Source organism: Daphnia carinata, chromosome 1 (assembly GCF_022539665.2).
Source record: "Daphnia carinata strain CSIRO-1 chromosome 1, CSIRO_AGI_Dcar_HiC_V3, whole genome shotgun sequence".
In the NCBI taxonomy this organism is placed as follows: domain Eukaryota; kingdom Metazoa; phylum Arthropoda; class Branchiopoda; order Diplostraca; family Daphniidae; genus Daphnia; species Daphnia carinata.
In genome coordinates this window covers 6,506,609-6,520,200 of record NC_081331.1, presented here as the reverse complement: position 1 = coordinate 6,520,200, position 13,592 = coordinate 6,506,609, and the positions used below count along the sequence as shown (strand labels likewise).

At 44.8% G+C, this 13,592-nt stretch overlaps 2 protein-coding genes across 5 annotated transcripts; both read left to right on the top strand.

The window, feature by feature from the left end:
- Positions 1–607: 607 nt before the first annotated feature.
- Positions 608–1,543, top strand: LOC130690919 (transcription factor MafK-like). The gene is made up of 4 exons (XM_057513791.2): positions 608–811; positions 884–994; positions 1,054–1,109; positions 1,163–1,543. Exons 1-4 carry the CDS (start codon positions 758–760, stop codon positions 1,362–1,364), a joined length of 423 nt encoding a protein of 140 aa, XP_057369774.1. The 5' UTR covers positions 608–757; the 3' UTR covers positions 1,365–1,543.
- Positions 1,544–2,489: 946 nt separating this feature from the next.
- Positions 2,490–13,294, top strand: LOC130690900 (protein winged eye-like). Of its 4 annotated transcripts, none has more exons than XM_059494519.1 (15): positions 2,490–2,778; positions 3,799–4,083; positions 5,156–6,055; positions 7,322–8,152; positions 8,253–8,489; positions 8,978–9,295; positions 9,883–10,183; positions 10,247–10,475; positions 10,829–10,967; positions 11,045–11,158; positions 11,262–11,696; positions 11,780–11,997; positions 12,068–12,238; positions 12,311–12,714; positions 12,803–13,294. In XM_059494519.1, the coding sequence occupies exons 2-14, from the start codon at positions 3,861–3,863 to the stop codon at positions 12,545–12,547; spliced, it is 4,353 nt and encodes a 1,450-aa protein (XP_059350502.1). In that variant the 5' UTR covers positions 2,490–2,778; positions 3,799–3,860; the 3' UTR covers positions 12,548–12,714; positions 12,803–13,294. The 4 variants fall into 4 exon arrangements, with proteins under 4 accessions (XP_059350502.1, XP_059350504.1, XP_059350505.1 ...); XM_059494521.1 differs by having other exon boundaries at positions 11,045–11,162; positions 11,266–11,696; XM_059494522.1 differs by having other exon boundaries at positions 3,789–4,083; positions 11,045–11,162; positions 11,266–11,696.
- Positions 13,295–13,592: the final 298 nt, after the last annotated feature.

Sequence of the window (13,592 nt, the reverse complement as noted above, 5' to 3'; positions counted from 1 at the left end):
ACATTATTCTTTTGGCACACGGCGCGATTTTTACAAAGAGATCAGAGGGTGGGCGCGTATGCACTTCGCTCGTGCCTGTCGGGCGGGATGGGGCCGTAACTAGGTGGATATTGCGCACTTTGAGCGTGTTTTTTGGACACGTCTACTCGCCTACCTAGTCTAAACGGCACTAGGGATTTTGGGTATCCATACGCTAACCAATGCTCTTTGGCATGAGCGTTGTGGTGTCAGATGTCACGCTAAGATTTGTCGGACCCGTTGCTAGGGCCCAAAGCCGCCATTCCTTTTCAAAGTAGCATCGGCAGATTCAGCACGAAAGCTTTGGTCAAACAGCATCAATTATAAATTAGGACCACGTTTATGATATCTTTTTTGTGTAATACTTGGTACAGTTAAAAGAGCAATTTTTTTTTTCATTCTAAAGGTCGTAATTAAAGCACGTTTTTTAAGGCAAGTCCCGTTAGAGAATATAACATTACCACTTGAAAGGTAAAAAAAAAAATACCAATGGTTACTTGCAATGGATTACTTTTCTACCGTCAGATGGCACTATGTGGGTTTCTGTTGTAATTAAAACCTGGGCCTTGCGTACACAGTAAGCACTGTCACAACAAAGAAACATGGCTGGCTAGGGAAAAACATCAGCCCCAGTGAGAGTGACTCAGCGCGTTTTTTTATACCTGAGATGAGATTTTTTTTCCACACCGCCACTCGGTTGTTCTGGACTTCTAGTGGAATCTGAAACTGAGAAAAAAAAATGAAGAAGAGTGATAAGAAAGACAGAAATGCCAACGCCAACAAATTTGACTTGGTGAATTTTAATCGAAAAAACGTCATTTTTGCGTTTCAGTTTTTTGCTAATTTATTCTTACGTGGGTTTTAGGAGCCTTTGTCTCCTTCCCCCTGCCTAGGAATTTCCGACGACGAGCTGGTTTCCATCTCGGTTCGAGATTTGAACAGACAGCTGAAGCTACGGGGTTTGACAAGAGAAGAGGTACAAAAATAACCAATTAAAGTTACTTGACATTTGTACCATAAAAATGGCATCTTTAGATTGTTAGAATGAAACAACGTCGTAGAACTTTAAAAAATAGAGGCTATGCAGCAAGGTAATTTTATTCAAATTTCTTAAATGCAATGAACTTACAAATACAATTTTTAGTTGCCGCATCAAGCGTATAGAGCAAAAGGATGAGCTCGAGCAAGAAAAAGTTGGGGAACTTTCTGAAACAGAGAAACTTGCTGAAGATAATGGAAAGATCCGTGAAGAAATTGAAGCTCTCCATCGAAAATATGAAGCTCTTCAAAAATTTGCCCTACAGAAGAAGATTCCATTGCCCCCAGAAATGGATCCACTCCATTAATACTTTGTTTTCCTGCAATTTTTACCACTAGCCCACAAAAAAAAGGGGTAAAAGGGTCAAAGCCATACTGGATTCCTGTGACAACACAGTTTTTGAATTTTCACGAGGAAAGCTGGGTAACATTGGAACTGGATCATTCTCGAGTAAAGCCGAGAAATACACATTATACATACCATGTAGCTGCATGTAGTTCCATGTTTAGGTGGATAGATGTCTTCCATGTTGGCCGTCTCGCCTCCTCCTTTAGCGTGTCTCGAGGGTATGTAATAACCAAGGTTCGAAAAGTTCCCAGTCACGCACGATGGCCCACAGGTTCGTTCTGCCGCGACGACGAGTACATATAGCGTCTTCGCTGCTGTTGCTGCTGTTGAAGGTTAAAGTGTCACAGCCAAAGGGAAATTTGGCTGAGCTCGTCGTCTAACGAACCGGTCAAATGAGAAAACTAAGGAAAAACCTTACATTCGTTTCGAATGTTACTTAACGGTTTAATTGCTTTGCTATTGCATTACAGTAGATTTATACTAGAAGTTTGCGAAGCCAAAATCTATCCAATCAAGCTCCGAGTTGTATCTTTTTGTTGTTGTGAAGAAACAACCCGATGCAGGTCTCGTTGTTCCGTAAACCTGTTTGGCCTGGTCGTAAAAGTTCTGGTACGTAAAGAGGCCATGAAATATGACATTAGCAAGCCACAGTTCGTCTAAATGCATTCTGCTGTGGAAGAAAAGAACGGAGCAACGGAAGTTGCAGTATTGTTACTAAGATCATCCGCTCCCGCGCAATTTTTTTTCCGTCCTCTGTACACTTCGTGCGCGAAAGAGGGCGTTTTCATGCGTGCGTGAAAGACGGCAAACCGTCCGATAAAAATTCACGCAGCTTTAAAAAAAAAAATAACAAAAAGAGAGAGTATGACGCCACGCGAAAAAAAAACAGGTTAAAAATAATGAAAGGACCCCCTCCTTTCCCCCTCCATCTCTTGCAAAGCGTCGAAGCCTTGGGCGGAGTTTGTTGCGCGGGGCCAGATAAACAAGGGTTTCGTCCTATTGGTTCAATTTCATAAGTGGGCGGGGCTCTTTTTCAGTTGCTCCGCTTGCTCGAATGTCCAAGTCGTTTGAGCCGTACGACCATTCTGTTGAGGGACGTTGTAGGGATAGGTTTGTACTTGTGGCACGTGTGAATCTTATAGACGCCGAGCCAAAAATTTTTCAAGTGAAACATTTTGCACCAAAACAATACTTTAGGTTGTGAAGAGAAGATTGACATTGCAAGAATTTGACAGTCTGACATCGTGTTAGTGTTGTCGTGCGTGTTTCATCGCGAAATTCAGTGCCATTGCCTTTGTAAACGTTGGATAAGTGTTTGCCAATAGAAGAGTGACGCCGCCTGGAAGGTTCCGCAACGGCACCGTCGCACATTTGTGAGTTCTCTTTTTGCGGCGCAATTCATTCCCATTCTTGTTAGGCCGTCGTGATGTTTTGATTCGAACCTTTTATTAGCTTGACCACAAATTCCGACGGCTTTTACCAGTTAAGACAATGCTCGTTGCATCTCTACCAGTAGTTTTGCTGACGTTGTCATGAATTTTCTTGAAATAGGCCTACTTATAAAAAAACGACCTGTTTTCTAGATATTTCGTTGCAGAGCCTATCGTCCCTTTTGCAACGTGTAACCCCCAAGAATCGATGTTTGCTACAACTCGTGTTCGTTTCCCTCGAATGACGCAATGGCTCAATGCCCTTAGTAAAGCTAGGCCAATCCCTCGTGTCAACTGTGTTTAATCGTAGGTGCCTTTTTTGCTTGAAAAATGCTTTAGATAAATGCAACACCACGGTTTGAAGAGGGATACAGCATTTCAAGTCGATTCCAGTTGATATGCATTTTGCTTGTCGTAATGACCTCTTTCCCAAAATTTTCTCTTTTTTTGATGTTTAGGTTTTAACTGGAACCTTTTTTTTTTTTAAACACCACCCCTTCCCCTCCGCCCCCCTCGGTGTGATCGAATTTCCCGCTTGCCTTACGTTCCAGCTTGTGGGTCGGATCCGATTTCACTCAAACCTTTCCCGTGTTTAGCCGAAATTCTCTTTATTGTCGAGTCGCACACAGAGAGAAGAGTCGTCACAACGTTGCTCGCGAGATATCGTTATCAGTTGCTGTGTCGGCTGATGTTTCTAGTAGTCGTCAAACAGTCACGGGGGTCAAATTAACTTTTCTTTATATTTATCATTGCCGCGAAAGAAAGGAGGGAAGAAAAAAAAAGGCGATTTTTTTTGGGGTACCGACTATCGATCCTCGCAGATTGGTTGTAGCCTTTGAAAAGATCGATGTAGACGCTGACGTTGGCAGATTTACTCGTGATGGACGCTCGATTCGCGGATGTTAGGCAATCGATCAATAAAATACTAATTTGGCTTGTCTTTTTTTGTTTGGATGTGATTAGTTGCAATGGACGGTAGTCGTTTCTTCTCGAAATAGTTTTGTGAAACATTTGCGCAAGAGAAGATGGATCCGGAATCGGCTCTTGGACAGTTGCTGCAGGCTGCCATGCTTGTTGGTGCTGGATCAACACGTCTGAACACCACACCGATTGTTCCCGGAATGAAAACGGAATTTCCAGGACCTCCACCCGTGTACGATGGGCACGGTTTCGGCCCGCCCGTCATCCTGGATTTGTCTCCCCGTGGTGTCGACCACCTTCCATCCATCCAGTCGCCTTACACTCCTGGTAACAAAAAAAAAATGCATGTCCCTTACAAAATTCAGTAGGCATTCGTTTCAATTTTTCGTGGAACTTGGGATGGGGGGGGGGGGCGGCATGTCGGGACATGAAACAGACAAAAGGAGGCAAAAAAAAATCCTGTCTGTCACCAATACCCTGTGGTCAAGTCGCGCAACAAGGTCAAAGTTTACTTGACGGCCTTTTTCTCCAAGATGAATGGCCTTTTCCTGCGACTGTACACTTGCCCTGTCTTTTTTTTTTTTAAGTATATCCTCCTACTTTTAGTTTTTCATTAGAATAAGTTGTTACCACATCAGATAACTTTTTAAAGGGCCACGTCATTTGCGCTCTCAAAGTGTTCCCTTTTTTTCTTTTCTGGGAACCCCTACGGATGTGTTAGCAGGGTGGAATTTTGAACACCTTCAAAAACTACCAACATTAAACATTAAATATATCTAATAATAATAAGTAATACTTTTTTAAACGAAGGATGTAACATTAGAGCTCTGGGAAATGCTGGCAGTTGGACAGATTCTCGTTCGACGATGGCAGCAACATATCCTCTTAAGAAAAAGAAAGCTTCCATCTTGAAAAACAAAGTGAAGGTTCAATTAGATTCCCGCTCTTTTTCTTCTGTCTTTTTTAGAATCCCCTTTCCTAAGTCCACCTGTGTTTAAGTTTCAAGAGTTGAGAGACTCCGCCCTTTTCTTTACCTGTCTCTCGACCCCTCCCGCCCTGAGGGAGGGGGGGGAGGTGGTTTTTTTTTATCCATCACAAGAGAAATGTATTTAACTTTTATACGACAATAACCTGGGGATAGTTCGAAACTAAAGCGTGCGGCCTTGGAAGAGTCTACCATATTATGATTGTCTGTTTAGCCCTTGTTAGCTACCCGAAAATAGAAATTTTGGCCGTTGTTTGACGATGATGTTGACTCGGAGCTATTTCCGCAATCATTTCAGTCTCTAAACATCTAACGCCGAGTTTTGTTTTTCTGTGTTCGTCTTTCGTTTCGTCTCAAAAGCCGACTTTCTTTGTTATCGTGTTGATGTGTGCCAATGTTTTTTGTTTTGCGCAGTGACGGTCGACGGAGAGAGCTGCGGAGAGACGGAGATGCGCATCAAGCGCGAAGTCAAGACGGAATCACCGGATTTCGCCGCCGGTGATGACGAGAGTGAAGACGACGACCAAGTGGATAGCGGCGAAGTAGAGGACGAAATGGGGGGAGGATGTAGCCGGACTATGGGACGGATGCCGGAGGCGAGTCTCCTCAAATGGCATCAGAGGAGGCGAAAACAGCAGGAGGAGCAATCGCAAGTCATCCAGTCGGCTTCGGCGATGACATTGGACAGCTCTGTGCTATCGCCACCTTGTGATCTCGATCCGGCCGCTTCTGCTCCGAAGCGCAAAACTCTGATCCATCCGCAGCGCAAACATAACGCAACAGCCTCCGCTTCATCGAACGTGGCCATTCCCGTTGGCATTGCCGTCGCCAGGCAACGCAGAGACAAGTGTCGCTCCGACACGCCCACGCCACCCGTCCAGCCAAAAGCTCGACGTGCCGCCCAGTCGAGTCCTGTTTCTTCGTACCCGACGGATGCCATGTGCATGTCGAATGCGTCCATCGGATCGACTGATCAACATCCGTTTAACAGCCCTTCTTCACTAGCTGGCCTAAGTGCAAATTATCCGGGCGGAAGAGCCGTTTATAATCCGACGGCTCTTTACGCCGGTCATCCGACACCAATTGCCGCCAATGCGGCCAATTGGGCTTGGCCGAATGCGACCGACTACAGTGCCGCCGCCGCAGCTCACTCGCTATGGTCGGCGACGGATGTCAACTCCATCATGCGCTATTCCACTTATCCGCCTACTCCACAGCCATCTAACGTCTCGTCGTCCCTCCTTCATCAACATCATCATCCGGTCGGCGGAATGACTCCTCCGCCTTTTCTCCTGATTCCTACCGCCTGCCTCGGTGAGATTTTCTTGATTTCTTTTTTTTTTTTTTTGTTTGGAGGGGATTATGTCACAATTGAAAGCAATAGAGGGGGATCTAGTCGAACGGTTTAAATATAATCCGATCGTGTTTTGCCGACGGACGACACCGTACGAGTCCGTTGATCCCGATGGCAGACTAGCAGAACATTTTTGGGGCTCATTCACGCACAGTTCGAAAGCCAAAAAGTATCATATGGCGATACGAACTTTAGAAGAAGGATGAAAACCAAAAATTGAATAGCATCCAGTTGCATTGGCGTTTTTGCATGTTGAAGGCGCGACAGGAAACGACATCGTGCGCACTCTGGCGCCTCATGTAAAAGAAAACACGACAAAAAAAACAAAAAAACAGAAAGAGACGTAAATCTCGAAAACATCCTGCGCACAAAGACCGAAGACCTGATAAAAGAGTGTGCCATCAGTCCTGTAATGAAATAAAGATTAAGTCTGAGCCAAAGTGACGAAACATTTGTTACCGGCTCTCTTACCCCACCTAACAAAATGATTCATTTATCTGGTGTTGCCACGGGGCGAACCATGCGCAAGATACGCCAAGTGATTCCGGTTTTCTGCGTTGTCGTTTGTTTCCCTGCAATTTTTGCTGCGCATCGAGTGGAACACTGTCGCAAAAGTCCATTACAATTCGAATGATTTGAAAGATTCACATTAGCTTCCTAGCATTTTTTAGCCGCTGTCGTCAAGGGGGGAAAGAACGCGATACACACTCTCTTTTCTTTATTCACCCTAAGTGTCTCAACGACAACAACAACAACAAAAAAAATGCACTGCCAATGTTGACAAACCGGCGTGACCAGGGAACAAAGTTCAAGTTTCAAACTGGCGTGAAAAAAAAAAGAGAAAGGACCTTTTTTTTCTTCGCTGAGTCCATTATCCCGTCTGCAGACTCGCCATGCATGAACGACGTCTTATCTTTAAATGTCAGCCATTCTGTTCTAATTCTCTGCCGATTAAAAAAATCCCTAACTAATCAAATATCTTTTAAAAATAGAATTTCATTTTCAATTGGATCTCGTCAAGGATGTTACGCAATCGTTATTAAAGAACTCGGGATTGAAAGAAGAAATAGGTTTCATTCCGGTTCATTGAAGCGAATAGCTATTATTAAAAAAAAAATCAGTTCACCAGTGAGGCCGCATTACCTTTTGTTTTGTTTTTGTTTTATTTTCAAACAAAAAAAAATGCTCTTATGTCTTTATATCGATATTTATTTTCCAATTCACAGATCCTTATCAACGAGCGGCCACAGTTTATTGGCAGAGTTATGCCGCACCGGCTCAGTCGCCGTGGGGTCTCCCGCCAGATATGGCAGCGTCCCCGACAGCTTCATGGGCTCTCCATCCACCGGTCAGATCGGCTTTTGAATTGCCGATTCTCCGAAGTGACGTCACGCCGTACGAGGACCCTACGACCCACGCATCCAAACCGGCATGCGTCATAAGCAGTCCTCCCGCCATGGCCGAAATTAAGGAAGAGCGAATCAGTCCAGAACCACCTAGCCATGTCGAAGAGAAAGATGAGCCTTCGATCCAGTTGGAAAGGGCCCAGCCGCTAGATTCCAGCACAGCGGCAGAGCCGCCGAGCATCCGAGTCAGAGACAACCTCACAATCGGATGGGTCAGTCGCGATCCGTCCATCCGATCTCCATCTACGTCATTAGATGATGAAAATGTCCCGCGTTCATTATCGACGGGTCACGACGCCAGCCCCGCGCCGATGGCGGATTATTCCGGCTTGCAGCTCTTATCGGATAGCATTGAACAATTCGTGTCGGCCGATCAGTCGAAATTGGCCAACGAGCCGCAAACGAAAGAGGAGCGTCGCAACGACAATGTGACCGCAGTCGAAATGGCCGGAAACGCGTTGGATGTCTTGTGCGCGGCCGCTTTGTACCAGCAGTCAGATTCGCCTCAATCGAGCCAACCGAGAGCTGTTTCACCGGCCACGTCATGCATCCCCCGCCCAACCGGATTCCAAATGGAGTTTGACTTCCGCTCCAAGTTGGCCGAACTGCAGCGCAAGTACAAGGAGAAACAAAAGGAGCTGAGTAGTTTAAGTGAGTCTGATTGTCGATCGTTATGTGTTGCCCCTCCCCCCCCCCCCCCCCCACGCAATTCGCAATGTTGACCAAAACAATACGCGTTTGTTTATTGTAGAATGCAAAAAGAAGTCGGACAAGAAGAAGAAGCAGAAGAAACGATCCAGCTCGGATAAAGAAGACAAAGCTGGTCGCAGACGGAACAGCAGTAGCAGCAGCAGCCGGGACGGTAGCCACCATTCGGCCACGAAGCAACAAGAGCAGTCAAGCGAGCCGGCCAAAATCGTTTCGGCGCCAGTCGACTTTATCGTACCCGGTCGTTTGGACTTGCCTTCTTCTACGCATCGCTCCGCGGGTGTGTAAAAATAATAATAAAAAAATAGCGGACGTCATCGACGCCCACCTCTTGTTCCCATCGACCAGCTATTGCATTTAGCTACTTGCTATTTGCCGCCGGTAGTCGGCACTGTCGGCGGAGATTAGATCGCTCCAGATGCCTTAATGTACTGGCCCGTTCTCGCACGACCACAATTCACTAACAAGTTGTTTATTTTTATGTTTTCCCCCTATCGGTTCTTTTTTTTTTTTTTTTTTTTTTCATTCAAACTTGCAACTAGTTTTGTTTTGTTTTGTTTTTTCTGTTACATTCGGCAAATGCAATTTTCATCAATGCGCGTCATCGTTTTATAATGATGAGTGCTCGAGAAACCGCAAATTCCCGCCCACCTATTAATCGAGTTTGCGGTCTTGCTAGAGGGCCGATTTAGGTCTTCATTAATGTTAATGTCCGTCTTCTTTTGTTTGTATTTTTTTTTTATTATTATTTTTTTGTTTTTCTTTAAGGTGTTGAGGTGGAATTGCCGAGGATTCCGACTTCGTACGCTGCCGCTTTAGCCTCCGCCGCAAACTCTATGGCTCCTCCTGTACCGGCCAACGAGACAACGACGGTCGAAAAGAAGAAACGTAAGCCGGACTTCCCCGTTCGGAAGCAAGATTCCGAACTGACCGAGACGATCGTGCCCAGCAAGAAGCGCAAATTCTTCCAACTGTTCCAATGGTGCCATTCGGCCGATCCGACCAGTAAAAAGAACAAGAAAAAGAATTCTTCGGGACACGATGCTAAGAGTCCAATGAAACCAAAGATAAAACCCAAGCTTAAAGGTAAAAACAAAAACAAATAAAAATTATAAGTCTATCTTGTTCCGGACGAGCTAAGAATGATCTCCCCGTGGTGGAGCTTCCGTTGATGGAATCTGTAAACGACATTCATCAATGTCCAGTCAAAGTCCCCCCCCCCCTCATTCCACACAGACACAACACAAAATTGAGCAAGTTGCTTGGCTTGAGGGACCCCAAACTATATAAAAGGGAACTGGTTTCTCGCTTGTGTTTTTTGTTGTTTTTTTATTTATTCCTTTCCCCTTTTTTTTCGAGCCACAGGTGGAAGTTGGGCGCGCGTCCAGCTTACCAATCAGTTTGTTATCTCTTCAGAGAAGTCCAATAGAACCTGCTCAAGGCTATAGCATTACAAATGAGATCAATAGAACCTACTGGGGGTGGGGAAGGGTCGACAATAATTTTTCCAGTCACGTATCTAGTGGAAAAGATTCGAGAAAATGTTTCTTGCATTTATTTTTTATTTTTTTTTTTGGAGGTGAATGTTAGTTGCTTATTTGTTGACTGTTTGATAAATGTCGTGTCTTTGTTATTATTTCTAATGTAGTTTTTTCTGCTTTGTTTTAAAATAGCCGAGGTCCAGGTGAAGCAGCTGAACAGCAGTAGCAGCGACGAAAGTGAAGAAGAATTGAAAGCAGACGAAGAAGACGTACTGGAAGAAGACAGTGACCGACTGGAACGTCATTGTTTGCCGGCGTTGCAATTTCTTCAATTAAACGACGATAGTGGCGCGGAAATTGAAACCATCCCCGTGGCTTCTCCTCTTCCGCCGGCTCCAAGTCCTCCACCACCACCTGTGCCGCCTACACCTCCACCTTTAGTGGCAGAACCGGTGATTGAGATCCCGGTAATCGATCCCGAACCTAAAATCAGGTACAAATTACAAATTTTTTTCTGATCGAATGAGTTTAATCTGCTTTGCGTACTCATCCGTAGTGATCCGGAACCGAATGATAGCACCTCCGCTAGCACTATCAAGTCGCCATGGTTACTGACGCAAGATCTACTGCAAGACGGACTACGCGTGCTGATAGCAGAGGAGGGACTGTTCCACGGTGGCTCCGTATCGGGCATCCGGCCGCCCGACATTTACGGCGTCGTCGTGGATGGCGAACGTGGCAGCCGGCCCAGGATTCTGTCGACGGAAGAACTTCTCCACGAAGCAGTGAGTGTCATATTTTCGTCGTCTTCTCCGCTTTTGCCCCGCTCTTTTTTTTTTTTTTTTTTTTTTTTTTTACTTTTACGAGTGTTCTGATCGTTTATTACCCGAGCGCGTTGAATCGTTAACTCGGATATCCGGATAGTTATGACCATTCTGCCGTAACCGAAAGCTCCTCCCTGTTCTCTTTGTTCTTGCAGTCCAGCGTGAATGTCATTGGTTCAAAGCACTGGCACTTTGAGTTTTTTTTTTTTTTTTTTTTCTTTCGATAACTCAATAACATGAAATGAAGATCCAATTCGACATGATTTTTAAAATAATTTGTTTTGTTTGTTTTTTTCTTTGTTCTTTATTTGAAGTTGTTGGAAGTTTGTCCGATCGGCCTGAATCAATTGCCGGTCGGCACGCGTGTTTGTGGCTACTGGAGCCGCAAGTCACGCTGCCTCTATCCCGGTGTAGTTTCCAACGTCCATCCGGCCGGCCCACCAAACAACGCTGGTAACGAAAAATCTCAGTATTTTATATGTTTTTATTGCAAATATTCACTCGTTTCGGTGTGGATTGATGTGATTCAGGCAGTCGTAATGTCACACGCGAGGATGAAATCGACGTCGAGTTTGACGACGGTGACAGCGGCCGTATTCCCGTCAGCCAAATTAGACTGCTTCCGCCAGATTATCCCGTACTAGGCAAGTGTTTTTTTTTTTTTTTTTTTTTTTTTTCATCTGATGTTGATCGATTGCGTGACATGATTTTGTTGAATCTCATTTTAATTTTTTATACTTACTGCAGAGAGGGATCCAAATCCATTGTTGAAAATCGAAAGCCGACGCCACAAGAGGCGCATTTCCGAACCGGCTCCAATTCTTGTAGCAGCTGTCAAACCGTCGGTTCACCAAGAGTTAGCACAAGTGATTGCGGAAGAAGTGGACGAGCCGGCCAAGAAGAACAACAAGAAAGCGGAAGGCGACGAATCGAAAGAGAACAACGACGACGGTAACGTGCAACTGAAAAAGTGTAAGAAGAGCAAGAAGCACAAGAAGAAGCACAAGAAAAAACGCCAAGCCGACGCGGCCGATGAGACCCTGGCGGAGCAGCCGGATTTGATCATTCCAATCAGTCCCGGATTGACGATCGATCACGCCGTCGAGAGTGCGGAGGCCAACGACGGCGAGCCGATCGTCAAAATGGAAACAAGAGGCAGCAAAGAAGCGGTCAACTACTCTGGTATGAGACCGTTTCGTTCATCGTTTTGATGACATGCACAGTTGTTGTGTGTGTTGAAACTTGAAATCGAAACAAATACGCAGCTTCGCCCATTCCCCGCCGGTCGGCAGCCAAGACGAAATCTCCCGAGCCCCAGCAGGTCGAGCAGCAGCCGCGCAAAGCCAACAAAAGCAAAATGGCAGCTTTCCTACCGGAACGGCAGTTGTGGCAGTGGTTGGGCGCCAGTTTCAAGAAAGCCTCCAAAGGCAAAGGACGCAAGGAGTTTTACAAAGCCATTCATCGTGGAGATGAAATAATCCGCGTAAGTTTAACCCTTAATCACCTTCAAAAATTGGAAACAAAACAAATTTTGAAAATATTGCCTTATTCAGGTGGGTGATTGCGCTGTGTTCTTATCGGCCGGTAGGCCTGATCGTCCCTATGTCGGCCGTATCGAGCTTCTCTGGCAGTCGTGGGGTGGTTCCATGACAGTGAAAGTCCGCTGGTTCTATCACCCGGAAGAGACTTGCGGAGGACGGCGATTGACTCATCTCAAGATTCCGGTAGGCGTCAAATCTTTTTTTTTTTTACGTTCTGAAAATTGGAAATTTCTATTTGAATTTCCCTGTCTCCAGGGCGCATTGTTCGAATCGAATCACGTCGACGAGAATGACGTGCAGACCATCTCGCATTGCTGCACCGTCTCTTCGCTGGACGATTACCGCCTTCTATGCAAAGGCAAGCCTGACGTCAACTTAAATTTGGACGCCACCTATAGTTCTGGCTACGACCAATTCTACCTGGCCGGTTTCTATGATCCTACATCCGGCCACTTGAGCTTCGAGTCGGACGTTCTGGAACAGCAGCAGTAATCCTGAGCAGTACATAGTCTCTTCAACATTTTTTCTCGCAAAAATTGTTATCCGGTGAAGGTTAAAAAGCGTCTGTAGTGCAATACCGTTTTACAGAGCATGTCTTCGTTTCTGGTTATTCCGTCTACCCTCGGCAGCCTTATAACCTGACGTGTCTCCGCTTCAAGGTACCCAGCGCTTCGTCCCCCCCCCCCCCCTCACTCTAATCTTTTATCTATTTTTATTTATTTTTTCATTTTTTTTGCAAATTGAAAGGTCCATGTAGAAACCTACCCTGCGCAACATCAACAACAACAAAAATAAGGACGCCTCTACATTTAGTCTGGTTTACATGTGATACTTATCCAACAATATCTTGGCTTCTATATATTATTATATACAGTCCATATAATACTATACATAATCATAATTATGTCGAATGTAAATACGTGAAAAGTGTATCTATTTTGAAAAATTCTAACTTGCAAGCCAATCAATAACTGTTTGGGCAATTACTCCGGCAATGAAAAAAAAAAAAGAGAAACAGACAAAAAATAATGAAAAACTAAGAAGTACCTGTTGCAACGCTTTTCGTACGCAATTGAACCTGATTGCGTGCCCTAAAAGAATGTCCTGATTTTTTTTTCATTGTTTGTTATTGTGTACCGTATCGATGCACGTTAGCCATGTATACCTTTGACGGCGCATCGTATTTAAATTTGGACAATATGACTTGGTCGATCCTACGTAGTTGGAAAGCCAAACCAATCGTTGTCGTTTGTTTAACAAGTTGCGATAGATCCAATCGTTTTTGTCGGAATATTCGTCTGATTTTTTTTTATCCATTTTGTGTAGTTATGGAGTTTTATGATTAAATTGCTTTGCAGATCCGAATTGAATGTTGATGTTAACAACGTAGTTGAAGACGTTATTTTCCAATTGCAGGACGTTACAAAAATTACCAATATTTTTTGTAGCGTGTACAGAGGGGACTACCAGCTGCAGCGATACTAGTTATCAGTTCATATCAGCACGCAAGTAGATTGGGCAATAATTTAAATGCTTT

Coding starts and splice junctions, on each gene's coding strand:
- LOC130690919 (XM_057513791.2), top strand. CDS start 758: ATGAAGAAGAGTGATAAGAAAGACAGAAATGCCAACGCCAACAAATTT. Junction 812..883: donor ACGCCAACAAATTTGACTTG/GTGAATTTTAAT, acceptor CGTGGGTTTTAG/GAGCCTTTGTCTCCTTCCCC. Junction 1,110..1,162: donor AATAGAGGCTATGCAGCAAG/GTAATTTTATTC, acceptor TACAATTTTTAG/TTGCCGCATCAAGCGTATAG.
- LOC130690900 (XM_059494519.1), top strand. CDS start 3,861: ATGGATCCGGAATCGGCTCTTGGACAGTTGCTGCAGGCTGCCATGCTT. Junction 4,084..5,155: donor CCAGTCGCCTTACACTCCTG/GTAACAAAAAAA, acceptor TGTTTTGCGCAG/TGACGGTCGACGGAGAGAGC. Junction 11,697..11,779: donor AGAAGCGGTCAACTACTCTG/GTATGAGACCGT, acceptor ACAAATACGCAG/CTTCGCCCATTCCCCGCCGG.